This window comes from Monodon monoceros, unplaced genomic scaffold (assembly GCF_005190385.1).
Source record: "Monodon monoceros isolate NGI ecotype Baffin Bay Population unplaced genomic scaffold, NGI_Narwhal_1 Super_Scaffold_12, whole genome shotgun sequence".
Taxonomy (NCBI): Eukaryota; Metazoa; Chordata; class Mammalia; order Artiodactyla; family Monodontidae; genus Monodon; species Monodon monoceros.
In genome coordinates, this window is record NW_021703768.1 from 13,279,318 (window position 1) to 13,303,639 (window position 24,322).

Sequence of the window (24,322 nt, forward strand, 5' to 3'; positions counted from 1 at the left end):
ACGTCGATGGGGCCGGGCAGTGTCTTTTAAGAATGCAGCACGTCGATTGGAGCCTGTGTGTGACAGATGAGAGCAGTGCCCCACGGAGGGGGCAGCAGCCAGCCCCCAGCCCAGTGACTGCAAGCCCTCCAAGTCCACACAAAAACCAGGACGACCCGGTGGGAAGCAGGCAGATGCTCCAAAAGGCTCTTCACAGAGGAAGAACTATGAACGTGTTACTGCAGTGAGAAATCATAACCGGTCCTGGGGTTTAGGGAGATGGAGGCTCGTACATGTGGCGGGAGTGTCAGCTGTTTGAGGGGGCACTTTGGCAACATCTGTAACATCTGGAAATGTGCACACCCTTTGACCCAGAGTTTCCTCTTCTAGAAATTATCCTAAAAGATACCGTGAGTCCACGAGGACTGTTGGAGGAAAATGTTTGTAAAAGTGAAAAGCTGGGAAACAACCCAAATGCTCGTCAACAAGGCAGTGATTGTGTATACATATGATGCTCTCTCTTTATACTAAAATATTATACATTCTTTAAGGAGAATAATGTAGGCTTTAATAAAAGTCTGAATTATAGATGCAAAGGCATTATAGCTTACGTTTTTAAACAATTCATTAAAAACTTTGTACTAAATATCTAGGTAGAAGTAAATACATAATTAACAGCCCATCAATTGTTCTAAACAGGTAAGTACCTGCTTTTGAAAATGTACTTTTCCAGTAAAGGGTACATGAGGTCTCTCTGTCTCTTGTAAGCTTATTTCTTAGAGCTGCGTATGAATGTACAACGATCTAAAAATAAATAGTTTAATTGAATAATAAAAAAATGTACTTTTAAATAATTATAAACATGCATATTTTTATTTGCTGGTAACTTTATTTCTTTATTTGCTGGTAAATTCCTTATTGAGAGTATATATATTTCTTTATTGAGAATGTATAACAACTTTACTGAGATATGCATATCAAATATCCATACGATCAAAAATGCTAAAATTGTAGATTCCGAATCCAGGAGGCTTTTACTACAGTTAATCATTGGAATTTTACTAAACCCATGTGCCAGGGAGGGAACTGTTTCACAATGAACCCCAGGAGGTTTGGCCACCATTCAAAAGTTCTCTTCCTCATTTGTACTTCAGCATTTTACATGTTCAAACATAATATAATTAGGAATCTGTTGCACATAGTAAAATATTGCAAGTACGTAGTTTGGGCTCTCCTGGCCTGTGAATTTTCTCTCCTGTCACATCAGGAATCGTAGTGTACCCTGTAAGCTGCACACCTAGCTCCATCCACGACTATTCTAAGTGACCCACTTTCTGGAAACCATGTCTCTGTGCCTGCTGTCTGAGTCTCGTTGTGTGCGTTCAGATGATGGCATGTGTTATGCCCCATAATGACCTAAGAGTATCGCCGTGGGCAAAAGTGGGTGGTGGCCACACGGCAGGAGACCCCCCTGGTGTGACTGACTCCTGTGGGCTCGGTGCTGAGCAGACTCCCTTGATCATTCTTGGATTTAACAGATATTCTACACAGTGCAAGGCGCACTGTGCTAGTTCTTAAATGATTGCATTCCATCTTTCTCCAGCGAGGTCAGTATTTGTACTCCCATTTTACAGTCAAGAAAATTCAGGGGAAGAGAAATGAGGTGTCCCACAGTCAGACAGCTGAGTAAGTAGGAGAAACGGGTTTTAAATTCAGGTCTGAGGGATTCCGAAACCCATGCTGTTTATGTTCCCTATTCCTCTTGAATTCTGTGGAACAAAGATATCTTTATATATGACACTGATTATAGAACTAGGTGTTTCTTTAATTTTTAGATTGAATTTTCAAATGCTTTAAAAAATGTTTATTTAAATCAATGATAGACTCTTTACAGGTAAAATTATCCAGTGTATCTTTTTTTCCCCCTTAAACAAAGCAGGCTTGTGTAATTGTGATGTATATTTATTTTACTTTTTATTGAAGTATAGTTGATTTACAATGTTAATTTCTGCTGTACAGCAAAGTGACTCAGACACATATATACATTCCTTTTTATATTCTCTTCCATTATGGTTTATCGAGTATATTAAATATAGTTCCCCATGCTATACAGTGTTATTATTATTAAATTTTTGTAGGAAATGACCAAGTGCACTCCTGGACACTCGTCACCAGCCAAGCCTTAGATACCGCGTGGAGAGTAGCAAAGGGGTCAGTGACGTTGGCAGTTTCATTTCTGGTGGGCACCCTCTGCTACTTCAGAAGCCTACATTTATATTTAGGGCACCGGCTGAAAAGGTATGTGGCTATGTCATCTTTAATTTTCAAAAATGCCCTTGCTGTTTAAAATAGAATTTTGATATTATCGTTCCCTTATCTTTTAGGTGGATTGGATATCTGCAGAGGAGATTCAAAAGTAAATCTTTTCATGCATATGTTTCCTTATTTTTAAAGTGCAGAGAGGGTTCAAGAAGGGAAAGGAAAGGGAAAATTCACCACCTTGTGTCTTTGATTTGGTCCAGGGAACCTCAGTGTGGAGGCAGAAGTTGATTTACTCAGTTATTGTGCAAGAGAATGGAAAGGAGAGACACCCCATGCCAAGCTGATGAGGGAGGTGTGTCTGTTTATACAGCTCGTGGTGGGTGGAGAATTTGTGTGTAAAAATCGGGAAACACGCATTCCATCCTGCTTTACCAAATGTGGCACCAAGAACAACTGTGGCTCTGATTAAAAGCCAAACAGCTGCTAGACATTGCCTTCGGGCCTTTCACCTAGAGCTAGTGCCTTCGAGGACTCGGGTAAATTAGGCCCGTAATTTCAGGACACTTGAGCATTGTACCTGTTTCAGCTCCCTGCTGACCAAGCCTATGAACACATCTGCACATGCAGTGGAGATTTCTGTCCTTGAAGGGATTCAGGCACCTTGACATAAAACATTTTGAGGATTTTTAGAACTTTCCATCAGACCAATCTTGGTAAATATTCCCAGCAGTGCTGTCGAACCTTGTCACTAGCTAAAGCCAAAAAAAAGAGAGTGAGAGAGAGAAAGAAAAAGAAAAGTACATTTAAATGACACTTTAGCATGGGCTTAAAAGTATATATAGTATATTTCACTGTGTTCAAGTTGTAGACATCATCTCCCCAGAATGACATTTCCTGGCTCTGGGCTTCCAGGAAGTTACCAACTAAAATAGCATGACATGGACTCCATACACACAAAAGTCACTTGAAAATTACACGTGTTCGCATTCATAATTTATAATTGTTTTGTTTCTGTTGTCCACTTTATTTGGGAGTAACACCTGCTGAAGAGGCAGTGGATTTGCTTTCTTTATTCTCTCATCCAGTGGAATTAAAGACAGCCTCTCCTCTCGTGCTCATAGGCTTATGAGGAGCTGTTTTGGCGGCGGCATATTAAATGTGTTCGACAAGTAAGGAGAGACAACTACGACGCACTAAGGTCGGTGCTCTTCCAAATCTTCAGCCAGGGCCTCTCTTTCCCATCCTGGATGAAAGAAAAAGATATTGCGAAGGTACGTTCTCACACCGGAAATTCGGGAAAGGTCACACTGATGGGGACTGCAACACAGATGCTCGGGTTCTTCTGTGGGTGGCTTTGTACACAGGGCGTCAGGAGACTGAAGGTCCTTTAGCCCAGTCCTCTGTCTCTCATGTCAGTTTGCAAACAAACCATCTCAGAAGGATAGTCGCACTCAATTTTGTTTTTAATGCCGTCATCTTTTCTTGAGAAGGGCATCTGTCCTTTATAAGTTAGGTGGTCTGCTAAAATTCACTTTTCTACTCTATGGTTATTTGAGTGTTGACAAGCACAGTATGTAACCTCCATCCCAGAGAATCCCTTGTATCCCTTTTTGTTAATCCTTCTCTCACCCCCAACCCCAGGCGACCACTGATATGTCTTCTGTCCCTTTAGTTTTGCCTTTTCCAGAATGTCACGTAAATTGAATTATTTGGTGTGTAGCCTTTTGAATCTGCCTCTTTCACTTAGCATAATGCATTTGCAGTTCATCCACGTTGTTCCATGGATTTGTAGTTCACTCCTTTTATTGTTGAATGGTGTTCCATGATATGAATGTCACATATTTTGTTCATCTATTCATGAGTTGAAGGACATCTGGATTGCTTCCAGTTTATTTATTTATTTATTTGGTTGCCCTGGGTCTTAGTTGCGGCAGGCGGGCTCCTTAATTGCAGCTCGCAGGCTCCTTAGTTGTGGCATGTGGGACAACTCTTAGTTGCGGCACGCATGTGGGATCTAGTTCCCCGACCAGGGATCGAACCCGGGCCCCCTGCCCTGGGAGCATGGAGTCTTAACCACTGTGCCACCAGGGAGGTCCCCAGATTGCTTCCAGTTGTTGACAATTATGAATAAGGCTGTTATAAATATTCCCATACAGGATTTTGTATGAATGTAAGTTTTCATTCCTTTTGGGTAAATACCTAGGAGTGAGATAGCTGGGTCACATGATAGATAGGTTTAACTTTATAAGAACCTGCCAACTCTTTTCCAAACTGGCTCTGCCATTTTGCCACCAATAACAGAGTTCCAGTTGCTCCACATTCTCAGGTTTATTGTTTTGTTTTTTAGCCATTCTAATAGGGGTGCATTTGTGTCACTGCCTTTTGTTTGCATTCCCCTAATGGGTAATGATATTGAGCATCTTTGCATGTGCTTATTTGCCATCCACACTACCTGCTTGGAGAAGTCTCTGTTCAGATCTTTTGCCCATTCTTTTGTTTTTTTGTTTGTTTGTTTGTTTGTTTTTGCGGTACGCGGGCCTCTCACTGCCGTGGCCTCTCCCATTGCGGAGCACAGGCTCCGGACGCGCAGGCTCAGCGGCCGTGGCTCACGGGCCCAGCCGCTCCGCGGCATGTGGGATCTTCCCGGACCGGGGCACGAACCCGTGTCCCCTGCATCGGCAGGCGGGCTCTCAACCACTGTGCCACCAGGGAAGCCCCGTCCATTCTTTATTGGGTTGTTTGGGTTTTTTAATATTGAGTTTTGAGAATTCTTTATATATTCTGAATATGAGTGCTTCATCAGCTATGTCATTTGCAAATATTTTCTCCCAGTCAGTACCTTGTTTTCTTCATTTTCTTGACAGTTAAAAGCAGCACAGTCTTATGGATGACCTTAATTTTTATTTGAATGTAGTATGCCTAACCACAGATGTACATTTAAGGATGGAGGAGCAAAGAAATATAAAGTATTTGCATATATATAACTACACATGGTCTATTTCCTTACCATCTTTTGTTTAGAGCTGTTTTTAGTGGTAGTTTAATTGCATCTAGTGGTTAAGTGTGTGCTGTGTGCCAGCCCTGCTGCTAGTTGCTGAGGACAGAGAACTTAGCTGAGGCCCTGGGCTCCACAAGCTCAGCTGGGTGGGAAAATGTATCAGATACCCACAATGGATCAGATTCTTACGTATTCTATAATCTTATAGAGTCCCAACAAGAGTCCTGCAAAATGGATAGTACTGTCGTTGATTTTTGACAATTGTCATTGTCTCCATTACAGTGGAGGATGAGGCTAAGAGGTTACATAAACAGTGCTGGGTGAGTAATCTCTCAGCAGGCGAGTGACAGAGCTAGGTTTGAACCCCAAAGTGCATCCTTGTACAATCTACATTCCCCTGATATACTATGTTACTCTAACGGTGCTTGGTTAAAAATAATTTCTAAAAGTGTATACCTAGGAAGTTCGGGAAATGTTTTATCCAAAAAGATAGTTTCTGTAGACGTAATCTTCATTTAGGTTTTCATCAGTTGTGAAACTGTGAATTAAGAAGATGATCCAAATCACTTAATCCACAAATCTAAAACAAGACTATAGGGCTTCCCTGGTGGCGCAGTGGTTGAGAGTCTGCCTGCCGATGCAGGGGACGCGGGTTTGTGCCCCGGTCCGGGAGGATCCCACATGCCGCGGAACGGCTGGGCCCGTGAGCCATGGCCACTGAGCCTGCGCGTCCGGAGCCTGGGCGTCCGGAGCCTGTGCTCCGCAACGGGAGAGGCCACAACAGTGAGAGGCCCGTGTACCGCAAAAAAAAAAAAAAAAACTATATGTTTTTACTTAACTGTTGTTATAGTCTTTTAAAATGAAGATTCTGAATGGGATAAGATTATCTCCTGCGACATATTCCAAATTGTGTGTCAGACATGTTGAGATACTGATCACTGTTGGCATCTACTTCCTTTTTAAGCTTCCTGAAAAACTGCTCTTTTCACAAGGTTGTAATTGGATCCAGCAATACAGTTTTGGTCCTGAGAAGTATACAGGTTCGAATGTGTTTGGAAAATTACGTAAATGTGTGGAATTATTGAAAGCACAGGTGAGTCTTTAGGGGGGAAAACTAGGAATGAAAGCATGCACCCCACACGCAGCCCCTTTTCTCTCATGCCAGGCGTGTCGCTCTACGCCCCGCTAGTAGGAAGTGGGGCAGGAATGGTCTTCCAGCAGCGGACCACTTCCTTCCCTGCTCTTCTGTGTCCTTCCCAGTAATGAACGGGAGCGATGCTGTTCTACGCAATGATTACACCTATCACGGGCTAAGAGGGCTTTTGTGGACTGGCCGGGAAACCTTGACAATCACGTACCTCTGTTGTTTCCCCAGAAAACTGTGGTGCAAGGTCCAGACAAGGCACTGGGAAATGCCCTTCTGAAATGTGCCTATTAGTAACTTGGGGACAGGACAGATGTTATAATTTGACTAAGATTGTTTTTCCTGCTCTGAATGAACACAGATTTTAGATCGTTGAAATGAATCCTCCTTGGGAAATACCATTTCTGTGCCACGGTTTTCTGATCTGTAAAACTAAAATATGAATAGCCTCAACCCTGTACAGTTAGTTATTGTGAGGATTTAATGAGAGAATGCACGTAGATCGCTTTATACTCCGCCCTGGCACACAGTGAGTGGTAAAGAAAGAATACTAATTAGTACTGTTCGTCACTGGAAAGTCCTTTGTGTAACCCAACACCCTTAGAGGCAGCTTTAGGAAACTGATTTGTTTAGTATTTTACCTAGTAGGTGGTGCTTTTTTGAAAAACTAGTTTAAATGAAATATTTTGTTATTGTAAAAGTAATAAGTACTTAGGGTTAAAAAAAATCAGTGTCAAATGATATAAAATGAAAAGTTAAAGTTCGACTCCCCTCTATTAATCTCTGGTTTGTTTTATAAGTACTTTAAAAATTAGGCAATGGTGTATGTATTCACCTTTCCCGTTTAAGTTTCACTTTACATCTGTGTTTTTAGTGGACTGAATTTAGTGGAATTAAAGATGATCACAAGAGAGGAAGTATGTGCAACATCCTTTTTTCTGATGCTATCCTGGAATATAAACTTTACGAAGCTCTGAAGTTCATCATGCTCTATCAGGTCACTGAGGCTTACGAACAAATGAAGACCGAAAAGGCCATTCCCAGTCTTTTTCGACTCCTGTTTACCCGGGAAACCTCTTCCGACCCTTTAAGCTTCATGATGAATCACCTGAATTCTGTAGGTGACACGTGTGGACTAGAGCAGGTAAATGGGGCAGAAGAATCGTGTGTGTATGATGAAGGACGATGCTGGCAACACTTGAGCGCATAGGTGTTTGTTTGTAGTTTGCTTTCAGCCATGATAAATCCAGCTGCAAAGAGGTGGCGGGTGGGTATGATTGCCCTCAAGTGAGGAAAAGAAGAGTGGTAAACCTTCCTGCCCGGTGCTGGCGGCTGCGTCTTCGCAGCCCTGTGGCTGGCGAGTGGCAGTCCTGGGAGCGTTCCTGACCTTCCCGCTGCCTCTCAGGCAGTAACAGGCTTTCCCACAACAGAGGTTACCCAGGAGGAAGTCCAGCTGCAAACTGAGGCAACGTCTGGGAGAGCATTTGGCTACTTAGTGCAGACAAGTAGAAGTTATTGAAATTTTAAAAGAAGTCCAGACAGTGCTTTCATTTCCCCATAGAAAAGGGCTTTCGTTCTGCTTTGCTTTGCTTTCCTTTCCTAGGAGGTGCTCAAAATCATCTGACATTTTAATAAAAATTGATTTAAAACGATAAAAAAAAAACCGTTGGAAAAACAGTGTAACTTTTACTGTAAGCATTCCTTTATTAGTTTTTTTTTTCCAGGCAGCTTTCCCTGTGATTTCTTCACGCTACTCCCCAGAGACGTTTCTCCGCTTGTCCCCTGCCCTCCACGCAGCGGACGTTCGTCCCCAGCTCTGTGCCCCCTCCCTGGTTCATGTGTGGGTCAGCAAGTACATCATCATCTCATGAGCTGCAGAAGAATACTCGCCCTCCGCTGGTGAGAGGTGGGAATTTGGAGATGTGTATCTGTGATCTCTCTTTCATCTCGTCCCCAGATTGATATGTTTGTACTTGGATACTCCCTGGAAGTGAAGATAAAAGTGTTCAGACTGTTCAGGTTTAACTCCAGAGACTTTGAAGTCTGCTACCCAGAGGAGTCGCTCAGGGAGTGGCCGGAGGTCTCCCTGCTGACCGAGAATGACTGCCACTATCACATTCCTGTCTTTTAAGTCTGCCTGGACCGGGCACCAGCTCTCACCGGTGACAGTGGTCACACTTGCAAGTCATGTTTCTAGAAAAGCAAAGCTAGTATTGCTGCCATTGGAGGAATCGGGACCTCCCTCTCCAGGATTACAGGTACACTGGACGGAGACCCACGTGCCTTCCCTTTGTTTCCAGTGACTTCCTCCAGAGCCCTTGCACTAATGCATTTGTGGGTTGGTGGTTTGACCTTGTTTGTAAAGGCTCTGGTCATTTCACACACAACAGAGCACAAGGACATTTAGTTTGGGAAGAACAAGAACAGGAAGAAAGCGAGAAAAAAAACAAGTAGGGGAAAAGGACTAAAGGGAAAGAATTGCTTTGTCTATAATCTTGATGTTCTTTGTTAAGAATCTTGTCTTTGACTGACTGATTTGGGATCTTCACAAACATGGCCTTATTTTATAAGCATTACCTTCCCAGGAATCTCTATGGTATATTGATTTTCCAGAACCATTCGATTAACTTTAAAATTGTGTGTGTGTGTGTGTATTTACACTCACATACACATAAACATGTATAATTTTATATATACATATCTAAACACATACTTACACATAGCCACTACTTTGTAATGTTGTACAATTTGTTTTATCTTTTTTTTTTTTTACTATTGCATCTGGCCAGTTTAATATGTTTTATATAGATCAAAACGATAAATTCTGTAGATTAAGGCAACTGAATGACAATTATTGTACTGTCACAAAAATATTAAACGGTATATTTAATGTGTATTTACATGTGTATCTAATGTGTGTAGGGAGAATCCATCCCAATCCCCAGAACCTGTAAATATGTTGGGTTAAATGGCAAAGGAGAATAAGGTTGCAGGTGGACTTAAGGGACTAATCCACTGACCTTGAAATAGTGTTCTGTAGGTGGGCCCAACATAATCACAAGCGTCCTTAAAGTGGAAGAGGGACTTGGGAGAGGGTCAGTCAGAGGGAAAATGTGAGGTACAATCAGAGACAGATGCAACATTGCTGGCGTTGGTTACTTACAGCATACACAGGAAGAAAGTTACTGCAGGTTTGGGAAGGAGCCACAAGCCAAAGAATGTGGGCGGCCTCTGGAAGCTAGAAAAGGCGAGAGAACAGATTCTCCCCTAGAGCCTCCAGAGGGGAACGCGTCCCTGCCGACACTTTGATTTTAGCCCAGTGGAGCCCATGTCAGACCTCTAGCCTACAGACCTGTAAGACAATAGATATGCTGTTTAAGTCGCTAAGTTTCTGGTAATGTGTTACAGCAGCAGTAGACAACTAATATACTCAGGCTAACTAGCTTTTGATCATCTTTATTTTGGAAATACTTTCTCAGTTTATTTTGGTAATCTTTATTTTGGAGGTACTTTGCTCATCTGTTTTGAATTTCAACCAATATTGAATACAAAATAACCTTTAAAATCTTGGCTAATGATCTACTACTTCAAAGTTACACATCCCTTCTAAGAACGTCTTAACGTGTCTGACGCTAACGTTTTCTCACATTTCTATATTTTACTGTAAATAAAAAAGAGGTATGTTAAATGCTGTGGTGTATGAAAATAACATTCAGATTCTTCTGTAATGGGGACGATCACCTGTATGTACTACATAAGCCAATGCTGTGCCTGCTGTCATTTTGTTTTCTGGCTGAAGAGTTGGAGAGTAACGAGCTCAGATCCAGGGGCTGTGCATTACCTTGACAGGCAGGCGAAGCAGTTGTTCTCACTAGATCTCTACAGCCCTTTCCTGCTTGGAGGCATCTGTGGTTGTGCATCACCCCGTCATTGAATTGACGCTGTTGCAAGTTATCCCCTTGATGTGTTACTGTGACCAAGAAAAAATGAACTCTCCCCTCTGTGTTCACAAGCAGATATGATGACAGCCTGCAGCAGTTCTGGTGAGACTGATACACGTAGAATTGCTGCTCCGGACTCCTGGCTCCACCTGAGCCTGTCCAGGTATGCACCTGGCACGTGTGTGTTCCCACTGGCCTTGGCATCTCCTTATCCAGTGCAATGATTTCCACATCGATCCAGGACTGAAAGGAAGAACTTTTTCACAGGGGTGGGCAGCCTATAACTCTGTGACATATCAGCCCATGATGTTTATCCTTAACTGTGTTGGGGGGATGGGGCAGGGTGGGAAAAGAATTCTTTAAAAAGAGGGGCAAGACCAGATTGTGGAAAACATTTCAATACAATGAAAGTAAAAAATAAAGACGACTTCTCAGTAGTTGCTGTGTTTTGGGAAAGCATCAAAACAGAAGATTTTAAGGGAAGAGGTATTGGGTGTTTTTATGTTTTTAATTCAGTTGTATAATCGAATGTAACAAACTAATTAAAAGGAACTGCATATAAATTAGCACCACTTTTAAATGCCAACAATAAATTGGAAGTGAATTTCCTGTGTGATGCCAACATTTAATGTCTCTCTAACCTTATAGGGTTCAAATGATGAGAGGAATTTTAGCAAAAATGAAAACGTATGCCCTTGTCCTTTTTTGATTTTAGAATAAGTATCTCTCTTAAATTTTGGCCATGTGTGTCCACACTGAGGGGTTGTATGAATATTAGTACAAGACTGACTTTTTTATTGTGGTAAAATATACATAATATAAAATTTACCATTTTAACCATTTTTAAATGTTTAGTTCAATGGCATTAAGTACATTCACATTGTGCAACTATTATCACCATCCATCCTTAGAACTTTTATCTTCAAGACTGACTTTTTTGATAAGCAAGTTTAATTCCCCTGCCTGGTACCTGGATTTCTTTTCCTTTTCACTTTATCTTTCTATCGTGCCCTTCTAATCTATTTCCTCTAGCCTTAAAAGACCCTCAGTGTAAAGTCCAATGTGAGGGAGGTTTAGGTGACCAAGTGAGTCATGCAAATTGTGTTTTGCTTTGTCTCCAAAGTAAAGAAATAATAACTACAGATGGCTTCTGGTTTCATCCTAGGAACACTATCATTTGAAAGGTCCCCAAGAAACTGTATTAGTTCAGGGCCACCTTAGTGACTTGAATTTCTTGGATGTGGGCCTTCACAGCCCTGAACCAAAGTCATTTCCACCCACGGGGGAGCCAGGGGAAAGCCCCAGGGCCTTCTCTGGTGTACGGGAGAGCCCAAGACAGAGCTAGCATAGGTTCAGCCCAGCCTCCAGGAGACAAGAGCAGCCCAGATCAGGGGCATTCCTGTTAATTTTCCAGGGACTTTCTGCAAATGGATTTTGGATGGAAATATTTGTTTTTGTTATATATCAGATGATTTTCTCATATTTTAATGAGATCTAAGAAAGACCATTTTAATTCTGTCCAAGCAGGCCTTGGGGAGGAAAAAAAAAATCTAATTTATGAGTACTCTGAAAATGTTGGGAATCCACGTTAAAGAAGGTTTTGTTTTGTTTTGTTTTTGCGGTACGCAGGCCTCTCCCATTGCGGAGCACAGGCTCCGGACGCGCAGGCTCAGCGGCCATGGCTCACGGGCCCAGCCGCTCCGCGGCATGTGGGATCCTCCCAGACCGGGGCACGAACCCGTGTCCCCTGCATCGGCAGGTGGACTCTCAACCACTGCGCCACCAGGGAAGCCCTGTATTTTAACTGATAACTGACTTGATATGTGAAAACCTATACAAATAGGAATAAAGGAATGACTAATTCAGAATTAGTTCTCTTAAATAGCAGGTTTCTAAAGCTGTGTGATTCTCTTTATAAGAATGTGTTTCACACTGCTTAAGACTATGTAAATTGTTACTGTGTAAATTTTTTAAATATATATTTTTATAGATCTAAAACTTTAACGGTCTATTGGGTTGCTTGTCATAAGTTGAATATTGTTTCATTACCTTAGTATTGACTATACTTAGGTTTCTATACTTTTATACTATATAGTATAGTATAAAGTATACTATATAGTATAAAAGTATATAGACTATACTTTCCTCTATAGTCACTCAGTTTCCTTCAAATCCCGTTTGTCACAATGTTTGCTTTATAGTCAGACACAAAATTAAGTGGGTCCAAATGGTACAATCACTTCTATATTATTTGCTGAAAACAGTTGAGTCGTCCCTCAATTCACTTTGGTTTTAATCCTGTCATACTCCTCTAGGCTAAGAAAATGAAAGCTTATCTGGACTACATTTATGCTTAATATCAACATGGTTTATAAGTGATAGAAAAACTACTCACATATTCAGTCAGCCCTGGACCAGAAGGCTCTGTAGAACGGCCAGAGTGCATGCCATATGTCTGCACTGGAAGACCATAGAATGCGCTTTAGGAAACAAGAGCTCAGCGTGGAATGAGTGTGGTTCAAAGCCAGCGTGGGTGAGTGGACCACATGTGGGACATTCAAGTTATATTCCTATCCGGTGTCTCTGGAGAAAATACCACTCTCTGTTTAAAAACAAACAAACAAAACAGAGTTCTGAATATAATTGATCCATTGGTCCTCATAGTCAACGTCATCAGGTCTCAGATTATTTAAGTCATTTTGCTGCCACCAGTGTCACTTAGTCACTTGGAAAGTTTAGTCAAGACAATTTCCTAAAATTTTTTTTAAGTGCTCACTTTAAGTATTTTCAACTTAGTCTAGATGGGTTGTAAAACCCATTTCTGTACAAGTAGTTTATTTAAATAAGGAATGTGCCCTAAGAAGCATTCCTGAGGTACAGAAATATTTTTTCCTTTGAAATAATATTCTTTGTTTACGAATAGGCTTTCTTATTTCTAACTTATAAAACCTCAGATGGAACATCTGGACAGAACCATATAGAGGATGGTAGTTAAAACCGTCAGCATAGCATTTTACTATTCTGTTTTACTCATCCTCGAGTTTGAAAAGGTGGGGTGCAGGTCAAATCGGTAATGCTAGAAGGCTTCATGGACAGCGTATAACTTTACTCCATTGCTCCTTACCATACATCAACACCTTTATAAGGACAAACATGAAGGCCTGAGACTTTCCTGGCCCCATGTCTTTTTATCACTGTCATCCCCAAAGACAGAATCTGGGAAACAACTTGGGATCTACTTCATGTACCTTCAAGTCTCGGCTTTTGTCCACTGCTCAGTGTGTGCATGGACTTCCTTTGGGTGCTGGCTTCTCTGTTGGACCGAGCTTCATGGGAAGGACCCCAGGGCTAGGTGATGAGAAGCAGCTGGTGTAAACTGACGGTGGGGGTGAAGACCTGAAAAGCTGCGTGAATGTTCTGGAACTTCCCGTATGTGATTCCAAGTAGACACATTTATGACTCCCTTAAATAAAAAAGGAGCAGAGATGAGGTGATACCTGTGAAGATGACGTTTATTATAAAATATTTGTATCATTATAGCTAAATAGGAAAGATAAATATATGTTTATATCTCTTATCAGAAGCTACCCTTAGCTATAATTAAGCATGCTGGATAGATTAAAAACTGAGCACTGGTGTATATTTGATCTATGTTTAAATTCATTAGTCAGAAAGTGGTAAACGAGAAATTAATTTTTCCACTTGGTTTATATTTCACAAGATAAGAGTGGACACTTCAGTCAGCTTGTGAGGCCAGTTGTGTTACTGGTTGCATTTTCAGCTGTCCCTCCTGTGTGTCTTTCTAGGTGCTAGCAGACTGGAAGACACTCCATGTACTGTACAGGAAAAGGAAATGTCACATGATTCTCTTTTTAAAGCAGGAAGTGAAGTGGCTTTTTCCTTTGAAAATTGTGACAGAACAGTGCTTATAAAACTATCCGTGGTGAATCTGTGGTGATGGACCTGTTCTTACAATTTCCAATTCTTTGCAGACTGGCACTTTTGTAAAATTAAATTAAAATGTTGCACTGAGATCAAATTGCTATAAAAGTTTCTAAACACTTGCTCTCAGTTTCTGTACATTCTTGCAGATGGGCAGAAAGAGTTTGCTATGTGGCACTGGTCTGTAGAGCACCCTTTAGTAGCAGTGAAACATGAGTTTCAGGCAAGGATCAATAGCTTCTGATGTTATTTATCTGGGAGTTTGGGATTTTGCCCAGAACGGGAGGGCAGTTCTTTTGTTTTGTTGTTTTGCTATTGGTCCAACTTTTGTGTAGAGTTGCCCAGTACGCGCCTTGCTCAGGGCACCTGACTGAGGAGGTGCGTGGGGGCTGGGATCTCTCCTCTGAGTCATACCCTCTGCTTGGTGGAGGTTCTTGGATCAGCCATCAGATAGTCCCAGTTACATTTGCTACTTTTTTGAGAAGGCTTCCCTAGGTTTCTACATTCTCTTAGCGGAAATCAGCAAGAACCTCCTTTTGATTTCAGTTCGTTATGGTTAACAAAAATCTTCATCACGTTTATTTCTTCATGGATTTCAAGCTCCTGTGGGAAGGAGTGTGGGTCTTATATTGTGACTAGAACAGTGCTCATACTAATATCAAATGAATTCCGAATCGCAGGTTGGTAGTGAAAGCCACACTCAGCTGTTAACCTTCTTGAAGAAGCAAAGAATCTCATCGTGTGATGACTTTTTTCCTTCTTTTTTTATTGATCCAGGACTTGAAGAGACCAAGTTTTTAGATGTAGTCCTGGGGAGAGAAGCTTCCTGAAGTTAATGATACCCCGACATACTCATCCAGTCAGAGAGACCTATAGAATGGCCACAATAGACATAAGAGGTCAAACCAAGTATTGTTAACATTTTATCTTTAGTGAGGTTAAAATTAACCAAGGACACTGAGTTCACCGAGAAACAGGTTCTTAAACAAATATAGCTCATGAAAAAACATTGCTTATTGGGGTCACGGACTCCTAACAATGAACAGAACCTTAATATGTCTGGGGAACACACGTGCCATGCTGCACTGCTGGTGGAAGAGGCCTGACCCCAGCCTGGACTCTGCAGAGCCTCCTGGCAGGTCGCAGGTAGGGGACAGTGGTATAGGGTGAGGCTGGTGTGGCAAACAGGGAAGCAAGGGCATAGCAGCCTGAGACCACCTCAGGTATTTATCAAAGTCAGAAGCAGGACACACCCCTTGGCGTGCATAACTGACATCAGGAAAAATGAAGGCCTGGAAACTTACCACCAACACAGAGGAAATAACTTTTGGTGGCAAATGGGACAGGAGAGAGTTCTTAAACAACAGGTGGCTCGTAATGGTCTCTTCTCCACCAGACACATCCATCACGCCTTGGTTCCTGAGGGTCTTCACGCATCTGAAAGGCACACTGTTTGACCCTCACAGGCCTCGTTGATAGTGGCCTGAAGAGGGGGCACGGGCTCAATGTCTGTAATAAGGAAAAGTTTTGAGCAAATCCATGAATTCCAATTCTGTGTGGGATTTTAGTGTGAATGACAAATGTTTATGAGCCTAAGTTGCTGTTTTATGATGAATATGAAATACTGCCTGAGCCTAAAACCAGTCTTGCCAGAAACGCAAGAAGTATGTGTCTAACATATTTTGGGTTCTGTTCAAGCAGTTAGGTTGTGAGGATAGAAAACCACTTAAGTCAGTTCCATAAGGAGAATCCCACAGACCGACAGGGCAGGAAGTACAGCCAGTCCTCCTGGAAGGCACCTGGGACCTAGAGAGCCAAGAAGTAAAGCTTCCAGCAGCATCTCTCACAATCCACGGAGAGATGGTCTCATCGCTCAAGATTTCCCCACCTCACTCTGTACATGATCTCTCTCTCTTTCCTCTCTTTGTCTCTCTCCACCTCCATCTCCCACTCTTCATCCTCCGGGCACACAAGGATGCTCCTGCCACTGAAGGAAGCTGCATCTTAGCTCACCAGTCCAAAATCCTGAGTAGAATCTGATTGGCTCAGCCGATCTACGGTCCTTGAACCACGTGCACAACTCTATCCAATCATCTGTGGCCAGGGCATGGGGCCCCGGGCGCCTGCAGCACAGATTCAAAGTTTCTGGGAAGCAGGTGTGTTCAGGGCGTGCCTCAAACCATATCAAATGCACGTGGAGTTTTCACAGCTCAGGTGCACACATGAGTGACCTTCAGCAAAGGAAGAAGAATCAGCGTAGTTCAGAGCACCTCGTTGGTAATCATCCAATTAGCATCCTCACCGACAGAAATGTTAACGCGTTCATCAGAGAAGAACAAAGACAAATGCAGGTGACATCAAAGCTTTAGGGTAAGAGTCACACAAGGTTGCCCTCATGAGGCAGTTTTCTTAGCGGTCGGAGGGGAGATAGGAAGAAAAAAGAGTTACAGGTGTCCGGAGTAATTCCCTTCGTGTGCAGGTTTGTTGCTGTTGATCTGCTTAAATAGCCTAAAAGACACACATGTGCTGTTTTTCAAATGCAGACCGAAGTCCTGCGAGGTTTCCTGCAGCTTTTTGATGGAAAGGGGATTTACAGTTCTGTCCTCTAAACCTCAACTACGTGTGTTTTCAGCCCCATTTTTGGCCTGCGGTTGGCTAGCTCTGTAAAGTGCTCTGGGCTCCAGTACTTGAACTTCATGTTGCAAAGGGTAAATTTAGCATTGTCTGCTTCCTCCAAGTTCCATGACGACTTCCTTAATTTGTTGTTCTCTTTGTGCCCTGGGTAGTAAATTCTTACCGACAGTGGAGATTGGCTCCTGCACTCTTACGCCTAAGCACCCAGGTTGTCTGGAACCTACGCACAGAATTCCCGACAGCTCTGTCACAGGTTAGTTTAATGTTTACTGTAATGAGGTGTTGTTTTCCCTATGCCTCTTATTCCTTCTACAGGATATTATATTTGTTAAGATACAGCCTGGAGCCAGGGAACAGAGCAGAGAACCCAGACCCTTCGAAGGGTAAACCTGCTGGTTGTTCTCATCCGTCAGATTACATGTGTGGCTTTCTAGACACTAAGTAAATAAAAACAACGGGAAATCTTTGGAGAGCCTCACGGTGGATATCAGAAAAGACAGTTTGGTGTTGTAAATGAATATTCACTAAATCTATTTCTGGGCCAACTTGTGTTGGGGACATTAAAATTACCTACATTTCAAAGGTTAACAATGCAACTAAACTAAGCCAATGTAAGTGTAGGCTTAAACATACAGAGAAGAGGAACTATTTTCCACAAGCCAATGGTTGGCAAGACCTAATGGAATGAGTGTGTTGAACAATGCTGTAAAAATCACAATAAAAAAAGCAGTCAGACTTAAAGCTTCATTTTAATAACCTCAGACACCAAGTTGAATATCCATGTGGGAAGAAGCAAACACCTTTTAAAATAGATATGGTTGGTGCTAAACCTATACTTATCCCAGCTCAGGGAAAAAGAAGTAAATAGATATGGTGAAATGATTTCAAATGGTTCCAAGCCATCTCCCTTACTTTACTCCTAAACCATCCCCAGATAATGCGATTTACAAAGTCAGTTATTGTGTTGAACAAAGGACAGTGATGAAAAATAGTAACCAAAGTCATTTTCAAATGAGTGAAACAAGATATGCTTCTTCAAATATGAAGAAATCTCTCAACATAAAACCATTTAACAACTTTCATGAAGTTTAGGAATTAAGCAAAGACGTGGTAAAGGACAACTGCTTCAGAATTGTAGCAATGCCTCAAAGTTCCTATTTGTAGGCTGATGGTCCTAAGGAGATGCATTAGGACCTCGTAGATTAATGCAATCTTCAGTGCCATTTAATCCTAACAGGGACCCGAAAGTTTAGCATTATCTATGTAGCAGGCCAAAAAGCTGCCAAGTCCTTGTATACAGAGAGAATCAAGTATCACACTGAATCACTGACCTGGTAATTAATGACCCACTATTCGCCAGCCACTTTTCTTCACAGGAGCATTCTAACTATTTCTCAGCATCCAGCCATACGTTTGGTCCCTCTATGCAACTGCAGGCAACCTCAGTTCCATGTTCCCTCACAGCAACTCTTTGGTCTCAAGCTGTACCATGTGGAGAGAGGATTTTATGAATCTCTTGCCAAGGATCTTTCAGGTCAAGGTCAAGCCATGGATCTTTTCACATTATGCCTTCAAGAGACCAGCATCCAAAGTGACTGTTCAAGAGACCCAGAGGGTCACACCTTAGTAGTAGAGCTAAACTAGCCCAGAATAGAGACTACTCCAGATATACCCTTAAACACTTAAAAAGAAGCCATGAAAGGATCAAACCAATCTGATCTTCCAGGACTTTAACTAGCTTCCAGAACAAAACCAACATTCTTTAAAGGAGGATAGCTAAGTTCAGATACTCAATGATCTAACAACTCAATGTTCAGGATCCAAAAAAAAATACTAGACATACCAAGAATCAGGAAATATGACCCATAACCAGGAGGAGAAAGAAAGTCAATAGAAAAAGACCCACCAATGACAGACATGGTGGAATTAGTATTCAAAGACAATGAAATAGCTATTACAAACATGCTCAACATGTTTAAGGATCTTCAAATAATATGAATATAATCAGGAGAGATAGTGAAGACATAAAGAACCAATTGGAACTTCTAGAGATGAAAATTAAGATATCTGAAGTGAAAAAATACACTGGGTGGGACTAACTGCAGCTTAGACATGGAAAAAGACCAGGGAACCTGAAGATGTAGCAGTACAAACCATTCAATCTGAAACATTAACTAAATAAATAAATAAATGAGGCCTCAATGACCTGGGGATAATATAGAGTGGTTCATTATATGTTTGACTGGAGTCCCAGAAAAGTGTGTGTTGGCAGGAGGAGAGGAGAGGGAGACAGAAAGATATTTGAAGAAATAATGGCTGAAAAACTTCCAAATTTAATAAAAACTATGAACCCACAGATCTAAGAACCTTAAGGAACCTGAAGTAGCATAAACACACACACACACACACACAATAACATCAAAGTACATCAAAATCAAATTTCTGAAAGACAGTGATAAAGAGAAAATCTTAAAATCAGCCAGAGGAAAAAGGCACATGGTGTACAGAGGAATAAGGATAAGAATGAGAGCAGATTTCAGAAATGATGCAAGTCAGAAGACCATGGACATCTTTAAATTGTAGAATGAAAGAAAAAATACTGTCAACATAGAGTTCTATATCCAGCAAAAATCTTATTTAAAAATTTTACCTTAAGGTGAAATAAAGACTTATTAAGACAAACAAAAGCTGAGAGGCTTTGCCAGTTAACATCACTGTAAGTATTGTTAGAGGAAGTTCTTTAGATAGAAGAAAAATAAAACCAGATGGAAACTTGGATCTAAAAAAGGAATGAGGAGTACAAGAAATGGTAAATATGTGGGTAAATATGCAAGTATTTTTTCACTTTTAAATCTCTTCTATGACTAATTAACTATATAAAGCAAAAATAAACATATGTTCATAACTTATGCAGAAATAAAATGTATGACAACAATAGCACAAAGGATGGAAGGGGAAAATGGAAGTATATTGTTATAAGGTTATTATACAATATTCAAACATTATTAATTAAAGTAAACTTGGTAAGTTGAGGATATATATTATAAACATTAGCACAACCACTAAAAGCTAAAAGGTAGAGGTATAGCTAAGAAACCAATAGCAGGAAATAAGGGTAAAAAATGAACAGAGAACAGATGGGATAAATAGGGAACAAACATCCAGATGGTAGATTTAATCACAACCATTACATGTAAATGGTTACAAACACTCGAAATAAAAAGAATGAATTAGATCCAGCTGACAGAAGGGAATTCCTGATGCGCTGTGAAGTGGAAAAAGCAACATACAGAGTTGCTGTTAGTATTTGTTTATCTATGGGTAGTAGGAGGGAGAGGTGAGGGAAAAACAAAAGGAGACTGACAAAATGGAAACAGATGCATGATAAAATAACAAGAAGTGTTAAATATAATCTATGACGGTGTTGTTGATAATAAAAATGTTTTCTGAACATAGACCAGGATCAGAAGATGACATGAACAAGTGAAAACACTGAATTGACCTAGGATGTGATTGTGGTTAATTTTATTCTTAGATTCTTGACCTTCCGTATAGCTTTTATAACAAAATATTGAAATTTAAAAATAAATGTATGAGGTTTGAAGATACAGAAAATCATGACTCAAATTCCTTTTATAGTGAGTGGTTCTTTGACTCTCTAGTTTCGTGGAAGGAAAATGAAGACCTTTTGTGCAATAATTCTCCCAAGATAGTTCCAGCCCTGTAAATGCTTTAGCATCTTATCTGGTATTAGCACAGGGCACTGGCTGTTGTTGTAGGTAGTCATTAAACATGGCAAGAAACTCCACCTGAAGCGAGAGTCGGTCAGAGTTCTTTGGTTGCAGGTAACAGGAACTGACTTTGGCTGACTTAAAGGAAAGAAAATCATTGGGAAGACCAGAAAATTAGTCTTGGAATTGAGGCAGCTCCAGAAGGAGCAAGCAGGAATTCCAGGGATGGTCCATAGCAGCAGCAGTCTGGTTGGGTTGCTTCCACTGGAACTAGTGAATTCCAGTCTTACTTCAAACCTACATCACTGGCTCAAGTGTCAAAGTCCCAGAAAAAAGCCCTGGACTCATCATGTGCTCACTCTCTAGATACACTAGGACCTCCTAGGAGGTGCTCAGGACCGCTTAGGGTCTGGGTAGCAGGAGGGCTGCTTCCTGTAATCACAGTTCTACCAAAACCACATGCACACAGAGAGGGAAGGCTGTTTCCCCAAAAGAATTCAGGGTGTTCTAAGGAAGGGCTCATGGACACTGGGTGACCAAAACATACCTTTCTTGGTACTGGAAAAAGGAAGAGGAATCATGGGGAAATTTTCACAGGGTTGAGCGTCATACCAAGAATGTGGAGTCTACCTGCAACGCAAGATCCCACTGCATTCCTGAGTCTGGGGTCCAAATTGAGGAGGGCAATGTTTGCAAATGCTTTTGTGCTATGAATCTGTGGGGATTGAATTTATGGTCCAAAGCCCAATATAATAGACATGATAAGGCTTGCCTTTAGCCTGAAGGAATTTGATATAGTGGTTTGTGTTGGTGGCTTATTTATAAATATTATATGAATTTTTTCAATATAAATTTGTTTCAGTCTCTCATCTCAAGTGCTCCCATAAATATGTATTAATTATTATGGGTTTTTTTTTTTTTCTGATGGGGCTCTAAAACTGACCGGAAAGAAACCACATTAATACATTTGGGAAAAAGATATTCTAAATATAATAAATGTTGCTGGGTGATATGAAATGACATGGCACGTTTAAATTAAACCTTGAAGAAGAGTATAGGCAGGTGGGCAAGTCAGGAAAATCATTAAGGAAACGAAGCAAACTGTTGAAATTCTGTGCCCCACAAAAGAATAGCCATCTTGCAGATGGGCTTATAGTTGAAGAAAGCAATAAATAATCACTGAAGGAGAAAGTAAGGGTTAAATAAAGAATAAATGAAAAAAAAAGAATAAATGAAATGGAAATGGGAAGTGTTTGCTTTTGAAAACATTTGGACTCAAGATCCATTCCCAGCTTCTCAGAATGATAGGGGCTCCTGTGTGCCTGCTCAGGGTGATGCTCTGTCTTTTCTCCAGGAACAGAAGTACTATTTACGATGTTTGTGTTAAGAAATTCCAGGGCTCCTACGGAAATGTACTCTGACCTCTTACACAACATTTTTACTTAAGCCAGAGCAAAGGAAATAATGGACGTTGAGAGATCAAATGGCTGCCTTCCACTCTGTTCCCTTTAAAAATCAGTAATTTTTATGTACTTCTTTTTCTTCTTAAGGAAGCAGCATCTGGCTTCATGGAATTTGGCAGAGTTAAGCATACTGTTCTAGTTATGTTGATTTTTAAATACAAATAAGATTGGAAAATGGCAACTAAAGTTGAACCATCTGAGTAAGAATGAGGATAATGAAAGCCAGTGAGACTGAACCACGCATTTTTAGTTAGGTCTTTGTAGGCCATCTTTTCCCTCTCCCACCCACAGTCATACAGATGAAAACATGACATCACATGATTTGACACAATTTTTCTGTTCAAACATTTGTGGGAACTTTCTATATAATTTCTTATTTTGAAGTGCTATTTTTTACACAATTCTTTTATAAGTGTTGTATGAGGTTAGAATTAACATCTACCATACAGATAAAGTCTGTTATGACAGGACTGATCACATGGAAATATGTGTAGGGGACATGTAGCTGCAACTATGTGCTGAAGTTCATCTTTGGACTAAATTTAGAAAGGTGAAGGATTGGGTATATAGCTTTTAATCCTTTCCTCATCTTTAGAAAATGGGCCCATTTCCAGGCCAGGGCCAGGATTATGTCTTAGAAATTTGTGCCCACGTGAAGCATGCTTAAGAAGATTATTCGTACCATGAAGGCTCTTAACAGAATTAATCTTAAGCCTGAGTATGACCACTGGTCTGGGCTTCTAGTGTCACAGGATATTACGTGCGCCCAGAATAAAATAAATTGCTCAATAATGCAATGGGATGATTTGCTCAACAATTCAGTAATAAAAATACCTTCATGAATACAAGTCATATGACTTATTTCACAAATATTGTCTTAGTTTATCATGCATGTATAATCATTCACAAGGTTTAGATACGAAAATGAAGCTAATAGAGGCAAGTGACTTGTCTAAGAACTCATGCTGAGTGAGTGCCTGGCACACAACGATCTATTTTGCTAAGTGGATTAATGAAGTGTTGTAGCAGATCCTTTGTCTTCTGGTCAACTGCTTACGAAATGTACAAATGAAGACAAGCATACCTGCCATAATATACAGCAGTGTTGAAAAGAAGAAAAGCATAATAGAAATGTCACTTTTAGAAAACTTTTGCAGGACTTTGGTAGCCTTTTGTAAGCTAATTTTGAAAAGATGGCAGGCAGTGGAGCTGTCCTTGGTGCTGAACCTTCCATGAGGCGAACAGGTTAGAGGATGGCCTCAACCAGTTTTCCTACATATTTTCTTCTGGGCTTCTATTACCAATGACAATACTATCAATAAAAAATTGTATTTCTAACAAATTTTCCTTTCTAAATATTTTAAGGATTTTATAATATTTTTAATTATAGCTTTGTTATTATTTTAAAAGGTAAATTTAATGCTATAATTCACTAGATTTTAGTATAGTCACAAAGTTGTGGAATTATCACCATTATGTAATTTTAGAATATTTTTATTACTGCTGAAAAAAGAAAAAACCCAAAGAAACCCCTCTCCTCAGCCTCTTGAACCAGGAATCTACTATCTCTATAGATTTGCCTGTTCTGGACTTTTCATATAAATGGAATCATACAATATGTGGCTATTTGTAACTTACTTCTTTCACATAGCATACTGTTTTTGAGGACTATCCATGTTGTGATATGTATCAATACTTCATTAAGTTTACTGACAAACAATAATCCATTGTATGAATATACCACATTCTATTCATCAGTTAATGGACATTTAAATTGCTTCTCCTTTGGGGCTATGCTGCTGTGAACATCTATGTACAAGTTTTTTTGTGTGGCTATATGTTTTCAGTTCTCCTGTGTGTATACCCAGGAATGGAACTGCTGGGTTATATGACCTTTTTAATATTTTGAGGATCTGTCAAACACTTTTCCAAAGCAGTTGCCACCAGCAATGCATGAGTATTCCAATTTTTCCTCATCCTTATCAACAACTGTTATTGTCTGTTTTTTTAATATTAGTCATCCTAGTGGGTGTGAAATTGTATCTCATTGTGGTTGACTTGCATTTCTGTAATGACTAATGACGTTGAGCATCTTTTCATGTACTTATTGGACACCTGTCATCTTCTTTGGAGAAATGGCCATTCAAATTTTTTGCACATTTTTAAAAATTTGGGTGGTTTTTCTTTTTATTGTTAAGGTGAAAGAGTTTTTTATATATTCTAGATAC

At 40.5% G+C, this 24,322-nt stretch overlaps 1 protein-coding gene and 1 long non-coding RNA gene across 3 annotated transcripts in view; one reads left to right on the forward strand and one right to left on the reverse strand.

The window, feature by feature from the left end:
- OTULINL (OTU deubiquitinase with linear linkage specificity like) overlaps nt 1-8,578 on the forward strand; it is a 21,763-nt gene extending 13,185 nt beyond the window's left edge. The window contains exons 2-8 of one of the 2 annotated variants that reach the window (XM_029216678.1): nt 2,118-2,277; nt 2,364-2,395; nt 2,502-2,593; nt 3,363-3,512; nt 6,204-6,332; nt 7,258-7,527; nt 8,341-8,578. In XM_029216678.1, the coding sequence (XP_029072511.1) occupies nt 2,118-2,277; nt 2,364-2,395; nt 2,502-2,593; nt 3,363-3,512; nt 6,204-6,332; nt 7,258-7,527; nt 8,341-8,514 (1,007 nt within the window). In that variant the 3' untranslated portion in view covers nt 8,515-8,578. Of the gene's footprint in view, nt 1-2,117; nt 2,278-2,363; nt 2,396-2,501; nt 2,594-3,362; nt 3,513-6,203; nt 6,333-7,257; nt 7,528-8,107; nt 8,298-8,340 lie in introns of those variants that run through there. The other variant, XM_029216679.1, reaches the window with a different exon arrangement.
- Nucleotides 8,142-16,034, reverse strand: LOC114892011. The gene is made up of 5 exons (XR_003792670.1): nt 15,571-16,034; nt 13,573-13,787; nt 12,720-12,926; nt 9,547-9,735; nt 8,142-8,367 (listed from the first exon to the last, which is right to left on the reverse strand). It is a non-coding gene; the product is annotated as an uncharacterized LOC114892011 (long non-coding RNA).
- Nucleotides 16,035-24,322: the final 8,288 nt, after the last annotated feature.